Below are 16,823 nucleotides of genomic sequence, written 5' to 3'. Positions count from 1 at the left end.
TAAATGTATCCACCAATAACTAATGCTATAAATTTTACGAACTTTTAACATTTAGAAAAACAGTGTTACTTTTGGCAGTCTAAAATGATAGAAATGGTCAATATTTGAGGCTTTTGTATAAAAAACTTTGCAATTGTGTTTTATATATTATTCACTATTCTGCTGCTATTAAAACAAACCATTCATGAATATCAGGGTTGCATATGTAAACGTTTTGCGAGGCTCAACATTGCCCTTAGTCCAACATATAGTAATTATATTTCAACACCTTTTACATAACGTAAGATAATTTGTAGCATTTAAATTTACTTTTTTGATATTTTCAAATTTGCACATTTGTTTGTAGGATGTTAGTTATACAAGAATCGTCATAGCGGTAGTAGTGTGTGCAATCATTGTTGTTGTTGTTGTGTCGATTCTGGGATTCATTAATTACAGAAAATTTAAACTGTCTTCACGTGGTAATATAAATTATAATGTAAGCCAAAACACCACAGATGGAATAATCAGAAATCAACCAACGACCAATGTAGAATACCATTCAGTCAAATCAGTCGAGATCAGTGACGAGAAAGACAACATGTGAAATAAATTGGAAACCTGTTCAATATCTAAAGTTGTTTTCTACTTAAAAGTTACTCAACATTTTATATTTAATATTCAGCAACTACTATGTCTACTTTTTTATTGCAACACGTGGGAATTTGTTTTATATGACCACATTTGTATTTTGTCTAAATAAATTGTGTTTAACTTTTAAAATACAACTGAAAGTGTTTGCAAGTGCCTAGCTTTCTGTGTCAATAAAGGAGAGGCGAAAGATATCAAAGGGACATTCAAATTGACAAGTAGAAAATAAACTGACAACGACACGGCTAAAAAATAAGAAAAAGACCAATGGACAAACATACAGACACCAATACACAATTCACAACATAGAAAACTAAATATTGAGCAACACCAACCCACCCAAACATTGGGGGTCTCAGGTACTCCGGAAGGGAAGCAGATCCTGCTCCACATATTGCATCCGTCATGTTGCTCATGTTAGTACAAACCAGGTAATAGGTCTTTTTTGGTAGGTCACATACGAGGAAAGGTGACGGGATTGCAGTAAAGACAATTTGAATATATCCGTAATGATCTGTGAAACAGATGTTCCATAAAGGTCAACCAAAACGTGATGGAGTCCGTAAACTTTACGAAGGAATGATTTCAACTTCACCATCAAGCTATTTAAAACAAAATGTTGAATGTGCTACTGATATTGAGGATATGATAAGCTGTAACTTTGACGTTTGTTAGTAATCCGAGGCATGTGTTCATTAATTTTTGCGTCAAAGTGACGGTATTAACAATGAGTATAAAGCTCCATAATTTTGAGATTGTACAATAGATAAAAATCCATATTTCATATACAAGTTGACTTGTCATCAAATTAATAGTTCAATGACTGATGTTGATCACTGCCTCTATTCCTACTTCAATCAACATGAATTGTGTACTGAAGTCCTTTTCTCAATAAGGACGAGTTAGGAGATAACTGTATTGTATTAAAAGCTATTTTATTAAATATAGTTTAAAAGAAAATTGAGAATGGAAATGGGGAATATGTCAAAGAGACAACAACCCGACCAAAGAGCAGACAACAGCCGAAGGCCACCAATGGGTCTTCAACGCAGCGAGAAAATCCCGCACTCGGAGGTGGTCCTCAGCTGGCCTCTAAATAAGATTGTATACTAGTTCAGTGAAAATGAACGTCACACTAAACTCCAAAACATATAAATGAACAAAAATTAAAAAACAAACAAGACTAACAAAGGCCAGAGGCCCCTGACTTGGGACAGGCGCAAAAATGCGGCGGGGTTAAACATATTTTGTGAGATCTCAACCCTCCCCCTATACCTCTAGCCAATGTAGAACAAAGAAATACATAGCAATACGCACAGTAAAACTCAGTTTAAAAGAAGTCCGTGTCCGATGTCAGAATAGGTAACAAAAGAAACTAAGCAAAATGACAATGATACATAAATTAACAAAGGACTACTAGCAGTTACTGACATGCAAGCTCAAGACCTCACTTAAACTGATTAAAAGATTATGTCTTCATTATATGAAAATCAAGTACAATCCCTCCCGTTAGATGTTTAGTTTCATACCATCATAAAATATATGAGAAGAACATAACCCGTATCAGCTATATTTGAAAATCCTACAAAATCCTTGTTATTTTTTCATAATTTTTGAAAGAAAAAGGGTGCCAATGTTAAATGTATGAAAAGTCTAGGGAGAATTATTTCCCGCCAAATTTTCAATGACTTATATCTCGAAAACAAGCACACGGACCCTTCATTTTTCTTCAGCTTTTTTTAGTTCCACTATTTATATACTATAAATGTATAACAGTCTTTTGAAAAGCTTGTTATTTTTAAACAGAGTAGCGAACATCCCTAAAGTACAATATTGTTATCTCCATTTTTATAAAAGTGACAGAAAACAATGTCAAATCAAACATTTAAAATTTTTCATACGTTATGTGAGCTTTCGCGTACGTTTTCTGAATTAAGGATGTACTTAAGTGAAATTAAAAAAAAATAGAATTTAAAATTGATACTTCAAGTCGGAAGAGCATTAGTTAAAGAACAAAATAGGCTAATAATATTAATAGGTTATGGAGCTCCTTTTCGAGATATTTGACTTTTAAATAATGGCGGGAAAAGGCTGACTCGGACTTTTACCTTATATTTGCATTGGTATTATTTGGGTCTCAAATCGAAAAAAAAAAAGAAATCTAGAATCTGCTTAAATTTGGGAAAATGCTCTTTTATGAGCTATTGAAGTCTTATATGAAAAGAAAAATGTTATGGTGCAAAATATTTTACCTTGTATGGAAGAAAAAAAAAAACCAAGGAGTCCCAACATCTGACATAAATCCCTAAATTTCACCTAAGTACATCCTTAATGCCATGAAAAATATTGATGTTATATAATCAAAATGAACGTAACAAATGATGGTGCATAAAAAGGGAGAACATGCAAGGAAATAATCAAACCAGTTATGTGAAGAAATACATATAACACAAATGTCAAAAGATAAACGAGATCAATCAAATAAAGGCAACAGTAGTATGCCGCATTTCAATAGTCATAAATCAATTCAACTAAAACAAATCTGGGTCACAAACCAAAACCAAGGAAAATACATCAACTATAAGAGGAAAACAACGGCTACAAATACAATAATATACTACATACTAGATAATCTAAACACTGAACAACAGAACAATATAAAAAAATTTAATGAAACAATTCGATTGAGAAAACTAACGTTCTAATTAAATCAAATCAATTAACGAAAAACAATTTAATATTACAGACATGAACCAACGACAACCACTGAACTGACTGCACATAAAGAATGTAACGGGGTTAAACATGTTTGAAAGCGTCAACCCTCCCCTAACCGGGGACAGTATTGTAACGGCACAAAAAAAGAAAACTATAAAACAACTGTTGAAAAGGGCTCATCAGTCCAATACAAAGCAGGAAAACAGAAAAACAAAAAGCAGATGTGGCCAGGAATTGATACACCATCACAACAAACATGACACAAAGTACATATCTAAGACTACTCACAGTTACTGACCCAATTGATTTAATGTAATGACGTCATTAACAGTCAGAGAAAACACCACATTGTCCAATACCAAAATATAAGTATCCCCAGGTTGTAGAACCGTGAATGTGCATATGTGTATAACAATAATATTTAGCATGGTTTGAATTTAATGATAAAAAAGTCGATATTTATACCAATATAAACAATATTCAAAGATATACTAACAATATTGAACTGATAACCTTTTAGATTAATTTTATCTACAGCTTTGATAAACTTACCAGGATCAAAGGATGTGCTATTCCACTTTGAAATAACTTTTCTAATGGTAGAAGTAGCTTTCGTTTTTATTTTCATGGCGTTGTTTGTTTCATTTTGACCTATAAATGAATGTCTCTTTGGTATTATCCGTCCCTTTTTAATCATTAGTTATGCAAGCAAAACATGCCTGCTTGTCCATTATACGTGCTATACCACAAAGTATGGCTTGTAAAAAGCTATGCTGAGAGTCGTCGACATAAACAAATAGTATGTTATTTTGCGACTTAAAACGTAAAGAAGAGACATGTAGCATATTTCAACAATGTGTAGAAACCGTCTTGTATCATATAAAGGATTAAAATCAGAAAGGGGACACTTTGTAATATACTTTGAAATATAAATTCGAGGAAAATGTAAATATAGAAATGAATAACAAACATACCGTATTCCAAGGCAAATAAAAAAAGGGAAAATCCCATAAACATTTTACAGAATCAAACTATATCAATCAACGGAACAAGTGAAAAATAACTGCCATAATCCTGACTTTGAACAGGTAGTTTTAGAAGAAAATGGTGGTTTAAACCTGGTTTTATAGGTAGCTGAACCTTCCACTTTGATGATAGTTGATTAAAGTTCCGTTATAAGCCGTTTCTTTATGACGCCCGTAATTCTAGAGATTGCTATATGCCAGAGTACAGTTTAAAAAAAACAACTCGGTAAATAACCAAAAAACACAATATTAAGGTCGAGGGTTGTGCTATTTCATTTCTATGGATATGTTAACTAGATAATCAAGATTTTGTTGTCTCATAATAATAAAACATGTGGAAAGAAGGATTTGTCTCTGGAACTTTTATTATATGCATTCAACATTTTAATCTGCAAATTCCTTAATTTTTGTAACGCGTGAAAGCGAGGTGGAGATACTGAGGGAATAATCAAAATCACAAATTGATGACAAACTAACGAAACCATGCATGACAAAAAACTATAAACGACCAAATGAAAAGCAAAAGTAAGCAATACACAAGATAGAAACCTAAATACTGTGATAATGAACGCCATACTAAACTCCAAATTGTACACAAGAAACTAAAATTAAAAATAATGCAAGACTAACAAAGGCTAGAGGCTCCTGACTTGGGACAAGCGCAAAAATGCGGCGGGGTTAAACATGTTTATGAGATCTCAACCCTCCCCCTATACCTCTAGCCAATGTAGAAAAGTAAACGCATAACAATACGCACATTAAAATTCTGTTCAAGAGAAGTCCGAGTCTGATGTCAGAAGATGTAACCAAAGAAAATAAACAAAATGACAATAATACATAAATAACAACAGACTACTAGCAGTTAACTGACATGCCAGCTCCAGACTTCAATTAAACTGATTGAAAGATTATGTCTTCATCATATGAATATCAGGCACAATCCTTCCCGTTAGGGATTTAGTATCATACCATCATAACATATATGAGAAGAACATAACCCGTGTCATGGCAACAACTGGTTTTTAAATAAATGTGTTTAGTGCCGATGCAAAAACCCTATAAGTGAATCAATATTAACGCCAAAATATGCAATCTTTAATGACCTGACAACAGTATCGTAACTATATCCCTTCTTAATAAGTCTATTTAAAGGTTTTGTTAGCTTCAGAGGTGAATACTGACATTTTTGTGCTTTATAAAGAATATTTCCATAAAAAATTGGATGTGAAATACCTGAACGTATAAGAAGTCTGCATGTTGAGCTATATTTACGAATGATGTCCTTATACCGATGATAAAATTTAGTAAATGTTTTGACTAGTTTGTGATATATATGACTAGTTTGTATACAATGTATGTAGTATCAAAACATGCGGCGGGGTTGCATACATCATTCATTGGTGCAGAATAGTAGACTACAGTCTTTTTGCTGTCTGTTCATCAATGAATGGATGAATAGATAAAGAATCAATATGTATGAATAAATGTAAATACATATTATATAGTAAAGTGAAATAGCTATACTATTCTTATAAACTGCTATCCAATGACAGAATCTAAAAAACTGAAAAAAAAAATCATCATTTTACCATGTAACAAGGGTTTTCTTTTTTTCTTTTATTTAAGTCATTATTTGGCTTCTGTGTGAGCCGAATGTCATGGGTTTACATTTGTGCTAAAAATAGAATATTTATAAGTAGCTAGTGTAAACAACTTTTAAATACGCCATTTTGTCTGGTGATAAATATAGTTTCTCAAAATATCTGGTAGAAATCTTTATTGGTGAAGACAAAACAGGAAAGTTTTTTTTATGCAGCTTACATATATAAAACATTTTTTTTTATATAATCTTTCAAAATATATAATCCTTATTTGACCACGCACTGGAATGCTTTCTTTTAAAATTGGCCATTGTAAAACAAAAATCTTATTCCTCCTTATGGAATATGTTGAAACTTCCAGACAATTCTTTGCTCTCAATTGTTTCGAACAAAGTTGCTTTCAAGATTGTTTTAGATATGGGCAACAATTTCGGTTATTCAAATAAAGGGAATTTCAAACATGATTGCAAAACAAAAATTGGACCTAGCAAAATAATGGCTTTTTATGTTGTCCATTTAGGGGAGATGGGTACAATTTGTTTTCTGGTATATCTCAATAGAAGACAAGGATGCAAAAACGAGTCCATGCATACTGATGTCTTGCTTGCATTTGGTGCTTGCGAACATCATTGAGGGTAACCACTACCATTTGACATAAATGGCTGTGTTTAAATCACGTCATTAACTCCAACAAGAGAAGAACCATTTATTTCAGTTACTTATCAACAGGTATATCTTTTTTTAACACAGTTACATGATCCTTCACAATAAAAACAAATTATGTCAATGTTTTCCCCTCAATATAACCGTAGCTTACAGTTATATACTCTATGATCACAGACTTTTATCCTCGTTTTATTAACAATCCAGGTGATTGTTTTCATCTCCTGATGCAATAAATAAAATCAATATCAAAAACTGGCAATTTTTTTTTCTAAAACACAAAATGCATTGATTTTTTTTTCAAACAAATTTTCAATATTTTGCGCAGATTTTTGTATAAGTTAGAAAAAATATAAATGGAAGGATTAGGATTTGACGTCGATCAAGATTGAAACGTAAGGAAATTATAATAATAAAAACCTGGAAAACGTCCTACTCAATGCTCTTGAATATGTTTTTTCAGTTTAGAGATGATTGTTTGTTATGCTAAAGGAAGTTCAAAAATGCCTAGTGTTACAAAATATACTCGTCGATTTATTTACAGATTTCACAAAGTATAAGGGAATTTGCGTCACAGTACCCAAATTGTACCGAGTACTAGCTCCTATTTTGCCAAAACAAAAGAAGTGGAAATCTTATAGGCTTTCTTACATATTCGTAATATGCCATTATGTACAACATACCCAAATGTTCATCAATATACACATAACGGTCACATTTTATACTAGCAGATGAAGTATCCAGTGAAAAAAGTAAAATATACGGAATTGTCGCATATGCGACGTGTACAAAAAGTTTACTTTTTTAGAAGAATAATTAAAATATGTCACTGGGATCCACTTAAAACATGCATTATAATAAGGCATGCTAACCTGAAAATAGGGGGAAAGTTATAGTCACAGCGATGTAACGTATATGCTGAAGTATGAAAACTCGCATAAGAAGGAGTACACAGTATATATAGTACCAGTAAAATGTGGTAGGGTTTCATGAATTATTATTACAAAACTGTAAACTAACGTCTTTATTGACGGACAGTCAGTCCGTCAATGAATGAATGAATGAATGAATGAATGATGAATATGAATGAATGAAAGAATGAATGAATTATAATAAATCATGTAAATACTATAAACACAACATATAGTATGGTAAAATATAATTGCTGTACTCTTCTTATAAGTCTCAAACACTCAGAAAATATCCTCATAACGAAATCATGTTTCAAGGGTTCGAATGTTTTTTTTCTTGTTTATTTAGGTCATTATTTTGATTCCGTGTATACTAACAGTCGTGGTTTTCCATTTGTTCTAAAAATAGAATTATGTTTAAGTAGCTAGTGTAAACAAATTTAAAAAACGCCATTTTGTCGGGTGATACATATAGTTTATCAAGAAATTAGGAAGGGATCTTTATTGTTATAAAGATAAAAGGTACGTGTTTTAATGCAACTTGTGTAATGGGCATAACTAAAGCAATTTTGATAAAATCAAACAAAATGTATTATCCACGGCCTTTTCTTACTATGCATGGAGTAGGATTCTTTTTATCCCGTAAAACTGACTAATTCAGAAGTATGTATCCCCTTATGGAAAAATTTTGAACTTCCAAACAATTCTTTGCTCGCAATTTTTAAGGAAAATGGTTGCTTTAAAAATTGAACATAATTTCGGCTATTCCAATAGGTGGAAATTCAGACATGATTGCAAAATCTGAATAAAAAAATGTCACAGAAAAAAGAGACTTTTTTTATACTTTTCATTTAGGGGAGGTGGTCACAATTTGTTTTCTGATATAAATTAATAGAAGACAAGGATGCAAAAAGTTTACATTCATAATGAAGTCTTGCTTGCTTTTGGTTCATGCAAACATCATTAAGGTTTGCCGTTATCATTTAACATTAATGGCTGTGTTTAAATCACGTTATTATAGCTCCTACTACAACAGAAGAATCATTTATTTCAGTTGCTAATCAAAAGGTATGTCCTCCACAATTTAAACCGTTTATGTCATTGTTTTTTCCCCTCAATATAACAGAACCTTTCAGTAGTATTCTCAAACAATATTATGATCACAGACTCTTACCCTCGTTTTATTAACAATCCAGTTTATTGTTATCATGTTTTGATGCAATGAATAAAATCAATATCAAAACCCAGGAATTTATTTTGTTAAGTTAGAAAAAAAGATACCTGGAAGGATTGAATTTTATCGTCGATCAAGATTGAAACGTAAGAAACATTAAATAACAAAAAACGGGAAAAATTTCTACTCAATGCTCTCAGATATGTATTTTCAGTTAAGAGATTTTTGTTTGTTATGTTAAAGGAACTATAAAAATGCCTAGTGTAAAACATATAGTCGTCTATTTATTTACATTTTTCACAAAGTGTAAATGAATTTACGTCACATTATAAATTAATATTGCAACGAGTACCAAAAAGTAAAATAACAAAATACCGAACTTCGAGAAAAATTTCTAAACAGAAATTTGCTAAGCAAAAAGCTCTTATTTTGCCACAATAAAAGTAGTGCTTTTTAACTTTTAAATGAACTATCAAAATATGTCACTGGGATCCACCTTTTTTCAAAATTCATAGACAGCATGGGTTATTGTCAAATTATTCTAAACATATGGATCAAATAACATAAAACATCACTTTTTCGATTTTTACGGAAGCGAAGTTAAGCATTGGTGCAATTTAGGTATTCCTCGTTGCGTAATATTGGATCGTTTGGAGGTAGGTTAAACCCCATTTTGCTATTATTCAGTATGGACTCAAAATGAAATCTGTGGAACTATATAGTAGATAGGGATAATCTACAAAATACACACATAATTGAAACTGTTTTTTTCTTCTTAAATACATTTAGGGAAAAACATTACGTTTATCATTTATCATCGTTTAAAGCTTTTACATTCAAATTATTTTTTTCTGCTGAAGTTAGAAAAGGGTACCGCAAAAATGCTTTATTTGGTAAAGTATTAATGCATCTAGTCCTTAAAGTTAGAGAAAGTCATATATCTGATATTCATATAAATGTGAACATGTCTATATATATATGTTATAACCACCCGTTTTTTGCATGATACAGTAAATTCAGATCTTAATTTCTGCATTCATTTGAATAAGCAAATCGCTTACAATTAAAATATTTCTTCGACTCAAGAATATTGTTCATACCATTGCCACATCTCAGCTTAATGTCAAATCTTAACATATGAAGGTACATACAATTATGTATTTACCTAAAACGTAGTTCGTTTATGGATTGTATACAGGATGGACTCTATATACGATCCATGCAAACTCTTTGGTCCTTAATCTTAGTGAAAATTGTATGAATTGCATATTGAAATATAATATTTAAATATTGCCTTTATCGGTATTAACACTGATTTCATTTTAAAAAATTCAAATACAATTGTAAAAATAAACATATACTGCTATCCAGTTATTAAGATTTATGGTCCTGCAGCCTGTCAGTACCTTGGCAGAGGACAAGATCATGCTTCTTCTGCCTGCTTATGGTGTATTATTCTTTACCTATTGTAGGTGTACTGGTTTATATCTTAGTATAGGAGGGGCCTCGGTGGCCGAGTGGTCTAAGTAGTTACTACTGTAATCACTAGCCAGTCAACACTGAGGTTGTGAGTTCGAACCCCGCTCGTGCGGGTGCACTCGACTTCATCTTAATTGACTAGGATTGTCAGTTTTCCTATCGAAGGTCGGTGGTCTTTTCCGGGCACTCCGGCTTCCTCCACCAATAAAAACTGGCCGCCACGAAATAGCCCAAAAGCGGTGCTTAAAAGTGGCGTTAAAACACCAAAAATCAAAATCAAATCTTAGTAAAGGTAATTTTTTTTTAGCTAAAATTAAATTTCAACTAGCTTTCAGTTATTGCGAATACGTTGAGGTCGATACTTTGTGTCTTTTGTTATAATTTAGGGCTGTAAGTTTTCTTGTTTGATTTGTTTTACAATATGTCATGTTAGTGCCTTGTAAAGCTGACTTTACGGTATGGGTTTTCGTCATTAGTAAAAGCCGTACGGTGACCTATAATTGCTAACATCAACATTATTTGATATTTGGTAGATAGTATGTCTCATTGGCAATCATTCAATATCTCTTTATTTTCATGCTCGTCAAAGGTGATCTTTTTAAATGCATTCTGCAAATCCTTTGTATTCTTTCATACAATGTCACAAGATAGTTTTGAATTTAATACTTTATTTGAATTATAGACCATACACTGTTTAATACTGAACGCAAAATTTAATCATGCAAAAATGTAAATAAACATCTAATTATATCACAGATGAATAGTCTAAAATGATAACTATTTCTTTCTTTAAATTCTAACTAGGAGAAGGAGTTTGTTTTCCTTTATCGAAATTTGTTCAAGATCCTCCTACTGGAAATCGTTAACTCCGTTGTTGTGTTCAACTACAAGAACTTTCATGCGGTTGAAGTAACCAAGACTGTGGATTTTAAGAATGTATCATTGTTTGTTTAACAAAAAAGATCGACACTAATGAAAGACATCTGCATTATCTAAATATATTTTGTATTTCTTTACAATATTATTTCATCTTATATCCTTTAGAATGTATAGAGGATAAGCTAATCAGTCTAATATATTCAAGAAAGGTTTTTTTCTAAAATATTTGAATTCTTTCACCGCACATCTTCTTCATTTTGTATCTCCTGTCGAAATCTGCATAAAAATTATAAACACATTTAGTTGGGACACTGATATTGTTTCATATTTTAAGACGAAGATAAATTTGAAAAATTTAGTATTTGCTTATTATCATGTCTTTGAACATTATTTATTCGTTTATTTTTTAAATTACTTCTATTTCTAGAAATACGCATGTATCATCGCTGATCAATGACGGCTCCAACTGAGAAGAACGTTGAAAAATGTTCCTCCGTTGATGTCCCATTAAAGCATGAATTGTCATCAGAAATCAAAGATGGTACCACAACAAGAACTGACATTGATAAATCTGAAATCAGCTCATCGACTAGAGATGACGAAAAACAACTGGACGAAGAACGGATGCCAGGAATTCATAGAAGTACATCTTTTGATCCATCTTTTTTGCAACGACCTCCTTCTTTTTTATCTATCAAAAATCGTGAACAATTCATACGTCGACAAAATACAGTTGACGGATCAGGTATGACCATAACGTCAGTAGATACTATCAAGGAATTAGACAGCGAAAAACTAGTTAATGAAAATTCGAGCGATTCCATTGTTCCTGAACAAAATCATAAGACCGAAGTCAAGCAAACAGAAGATGGTGAAAGTGGTGCATCCACTACAAATCTGGAGCTAAGTGTTCAAGAAGTTTCTGAAATCAGTGGATGTATTGAATGTGTTAAAGCAATACCTGTTTTTTCCTCCGATGAAATTGACGAAGGAGATCATATTGCTTTTGCAGGGGCAATATATGATCACCATGCGATAGTTGTTGCAAAGCTGGCAAACGAGAAGTTTGAAATAATAGAGGCTACAAATACAATTTCAGGTGTGGCTATTGGCATGTTCCTAGGCAGAAAAGCTCTTATTGGGTCATCAGTGAAATCCTTTAATTTTGCAAAACAAAATCTTCGTGTCATTGCCTACAGAATAAGGCAACATTCAAAAAAAGATACTGCTGAACGAGCTAGGAATTTTTGTGATGGGGAAAGAAAGAGTGAAGCATATAAATATGACCTTTTCGACAACAATTGTGAACATTTTGCAACATATTGCGTTACAGGAAGAAAATTTAGTATTCAGGTAACAAAATTGAGATTAACAGGTCGTCTGTTTCTGAAAAGTGGTTTTTTAGGAATAAGCAATGAAATGAAAAGAAATGAAAAGGAGTACGACAATGGGATAATTTGTGAGAAATGTTTCGATATTAACAAAAGATTATTAGACGTGAAATTAAGACCTATAAGGAAAGCGGAAGATGTTCAGAAAGGGGACATAATTAGGTACAGTTATTGGAACTTGTGGCACGAAGCGGTTGTCTTAAGCATAACAACTATCAATAAGTCTAACCTTACATGCTGCATTGCTCATTATGCGTTCTGTGGATTTTTGTCACATAGAACAATCATTGAAGAACAACTAAAAATAAAGTTTAATGGCAAATGTGCTATGTTGGAATATGGACCTCCGAAATACCACATATATGACCCAGACACTGTCGTAGAGAGAGCGAAGAGAAGAGTAGGTGAACAGCAGTTTGTATTCTTTTCGAATGACTCAAGTCATTTTGCTCGCTGGTGTAAACTGAAACTAGAAAAAGAATGATCAGATAATAAACTAAAACAGAAAGTCATAATGAATAGAAAGTAAAATAGATAATAAATTTTCACTATCCAATATTAAAAATCAAACTGTAATACCCAAACACAAGATGGTGCCTCAATAACTTCGCAATGACATTGATAAATTTCATAGATTGAATTACATAACCGAATACCCCTCCTATTTTCAAGTTCATGATGATTCACACAAATGAGCATAAAAAATTTCTATTTGCAAAAACGTTCAACCATGTTGTTTTCAGTTACGATTAAAATTATATGAAGCGGTTTTAAAGAAGTCCGGCTTATGAAAACAATAAGAAGATGTAGTATGTTTGCCAATGAGACACCAATCTTCAAGAATTCAAATGACGAAGATAAATGCAAATGCAAGTCACATTTTATCCTTCAGTAATAAGAAGACCACATACCGTATAGTCAGCTATAAAAGGACCCGGACAAAGCCATAAGTGACTGTCTCTTTGAAAGGTTTGAACGCTTAAATACACATTTCAATACCTATTATCAACTTTCAAGATGAAGTTAAAAACAGCGCATTTGTTTAAACTTCTTCTTATATGGCATGACTTTTATGTCTCGTACAATAAATTCAATGTCCTTTGGTTTCAACACGAAATAAATACTTAATTAACCTAATGTGTGAACCAAAGAAAAGTACTTTTCATGTAGTTGATAATTTTTGGACAGTTGATGTCGGAACGCCACACATTACTGAATAATAATGAAAGATGTATTTATTTGAATTTCAATAAGGGGATCGGACGAAAACGGATCGAGCATTTTAGATAATTCAACAACTTCAGGCGTAATATAACATCAATATATTATCCTTACAACATGTTGTTTATCTCTTTCATTATTTATCGATTCATCTAGATAATTATAGGTTTCATAACGAGTGAGAATTGGATATCGCTTTATATCAACTCGAGTTATTTAATTTCAATATGATAATAAACGAGCCTTCGGCGAGTTTATTATTACTATTTAAATTAAATAACGATAGTTGATATCAAGCAATATCCAACTCTCACAAGTTGTTAAACCTATTTCTCTTATGGTCAACACTTTCATTGTGTTGAATTATAAATCCCGCTAATCGCTGAACTAGTCTTTTGCACATACCAGTATGACGTCATGTGTCCTGTTCCGATGTCAAACTTTAACATCAGACATTTTAAAACGTTTTGTACGCTTCAGAATGTAATAAAATTTGACAAAATAAAGATTTTCAGGTGAAAAGTGGGAGTGTTTTGTATATTTTTCAAGAAATCACATACATGTCAGTTTCCACGAACGAAATATACATCGTCTTAACCTTTGAAAGTTATCAATGACCTAACAAATAGCCAATGGAAATGTCGTAATATCATCTCATGATGCTGAACTAGCCAATCAAATAAACGCATATTTTCATATCACTTTTTCGTATCACGCTCACGTGCAGTGTGATACGAGAAATATATCTTCATGCAAGAAATAGATAACAGGCCACAACCATAAGAGAAATTGAGATTTATCCCACTTACTCAACACAGTGTGTTGTTATCTTTTTTGTTACTTTGAATTGAATTATATGTAATGTCATGATATCTACCGACTTTTATTCAATACAATATTGTATAGATCTATGTTCTGTGTGTCTTCACGAAAGGTTAACATTATGGATCATCACCATATTGTTGCTTAGTCATTCAAGAATTTGACAACACCAAAGGGACAAATCTGAATTGATAATTACCAGAAAACCGACAAAAAAGGTCAAAAACGATAAACGACAAAAAGACACAACACAAGGTCTACAAAACACTACATAAAAAGATAGATATACAAAAGTTTCTTCCTGATAAATTCACTTGAGATATATAAACAATGAAAAAATAAAGAAAGGCCAGTGAATTAAACTTACAATGACTGACATTTTTTTTTAAATATGATTGATAGCCATAAAACAACAGCAAAATTTGTAATATTAACACACAAAAACTCCAATCAATATCCAGCAATAAATTTTTATGAGACACCACATAATAGATTGATATTATAATACATAACCTGAAAGTTATGTTATGGAACAATTGATTTAATACTTATTTAAATAAGTTTATGCTAAAATAGTAACCTTTGACATCTAAACATAATTGTATTCTCTTTCTCTAACACGTAGTTTATCTAAAATTTGATAACTTATTATTTTCTATAGAAAATGAATGATTGCTGTTGTTAAGGTCATTCCACAACCTGAGGAAAGTCCTTATTGTTTTTCTCAATTTTTTTTTTTTTTTTTATTATTCCAACATTTTCCCCCCTCACCCGTTTCTATTGGCGTTATCAAGACCAAATTTAGACCATCGATAGACCTCATCATGAAGTATTACCAGATGACCCTGTGTAGAAGTTCATCATCCCCTTTAGAAGTTATCTCCCTTTTATTGTTTTTTTTCGACATGGCCCCCCACCCTCGTTGTTTTTAAAGATATCATGACTTTTTGTGGACAATAAGTAGACCGCATCATGATGTATTACAATATGAGGCTGCGTAGGATTTCGTCATCCCCTTTGAGAGTTATATCCCCTTGAAGCAATTTCTTTTATTTGCATTTTTCTTTACAATTATAACATATAGAATAGATTTGAAAACGGCAACATGTACAGGAACAGATGGCAATGTAAATAAACATATACATTTTTTTTGTTATCAACCCTTATATGAGTTATTTCCCTTGAATTATTTAACACAATTTTTGAAAAATTATATTTCGAGAACCGGAAGTCGTAGAGACATCAGACCTTCACCAACAATCATTTGACCTTTCATTTGAACCAAGATCAAAGGTCACTGAGTGCAAAAAAAATTACGCTGCAATTTCAAGCTTACATATTAAGAAAAGGATAAGAGATTGCTGCATACATTAAGTGTATAAAATGTTCCTCTGGAAAAGCTCTACATTTTATAGATAAAGCTCAAAACTGTCCGACCATCCGTTCAAAAGTAACAACGAATTAATTTTTAAAAGTATAGTATTTTGTGTATATCTTGAAAAGATATCAACCTACTATAAATTTCAAAATTAATCAGTATTTCAATACCTTCAATTTGACGTCAATATCAAGGTCATGATGAAATTTTACCTTGACCTTCAAAGTGTACTATGACCTTGACCTTGTGATATTTGAAAGGTCAAGTGGTTCTTAGTTGAATGGTGGTAGACTTCTTAAGTTTGGTATTGCATCATTATTTGATTATTCATTGTGACCTTGATGAACTTTGGAATTGTCCCAATTTTTTTCTTTCTACAATGTTATACTTCAACTGCAGATCATTTTTCACCTAGCAGATTTGAGATATCTGTTGTCGTTTAAGAGATAATGCAGTTTGAAATTTTGCGTGCGGAGGCATGTATTTCTGAATCAACAAGAGCTTACAAACTGAAATTTTTAAAAATTGAAGAGTTTAACATGGTTAAATGTTTGACTAGTTACCAAAAACTTTCAATGAAAAAAAAAATCAATTTGAAATTTTCATGTTTTACATTAACTTTGTAAGTTTCATAAGTTCTATTTATACAATTGATATTGCATCATTTTTGGCACTTTGCCAAATGGGGTCAGTTAGTATATCAAATTGAACGTCTAAATGAGCTCTACTTTTTTCATCCCAGTGGGAAGGGTGGGGTCATTTAGTGCAAAAAGTTCAAACTATTCAGATGGTTAGGTTGTCGCATATCAAATGAAAGTCCATAAAGCGTACATTTTAAATATCAAATTTACGTCCCCCAAAAATGGGTAAGGTGGGGTCATTCAGTGCAAAAAATAAATTGTCTTCTATGGTAAAGTTGTCGTATATCAAA

At 31.9% G+C, this 16,823-nt stretch overlaps 1 protein-coding gene across 1 annotated transcript; it reads left to right on the top strand.

Moving 5' to 3' along the window:
• Nucleotides 1-7,977: 7,977 nt before the first annotated feature.
• On the top strand, nucleotides 7,978-14,603 carry LOC127721043 (uncharacterized). Its single transcript, XM_052227730.1, has 2 exons — nucleotides 7,978-8,070; nucleotides 11,508-14,603. The coding sequence occupies exon 2, from the start codon at nucleotides 11,534-11,536 to the stop codon at nucleotides 12,953-12,955; it is 1,422 nt and encodes a 473-aa protein (XP_052083690.1). The 5' UTR covers nucleotides 7,978-8,070; nucleotides 11,508-11,533; the 3' UTR covers nucleotides 12,956-14,603.
• Nucleotides 14,604-16,823: the final 2,220 nt, after the last annotated feature.

This window comes from Mytilus californianus, unplaced genomic scaffold, assembly GCF_021869535.1.
Source record: "Mytilus californianus isolate M0D057914Y unplaced genomic scaffold, xbMytCali1.0.p SCAF_115, whole genome shotgun sequence".
In the NCBI taxonomy this organism is placed as follows: Eukaryota; Metazoa; Mollusca; class Bivalvia; order Mytilida; family Mytilidae; genus Mytilus; species Mytilus californianus.
Note: the sequence above shows the minus strand (reverse complement) of the source record. Positions and strands in the feature narration are given on the sequence as shown.

Bases quoted from the DNA above. Each gene is read 5' to 3' on its own strand.
- LOC127721043 (XM_052227730.1), top strand. From the start codon at position 11,534: ATGACGGCTCCAACTGAGAAGAACGTTGAAAAATGTTCCTCCGTTGAT.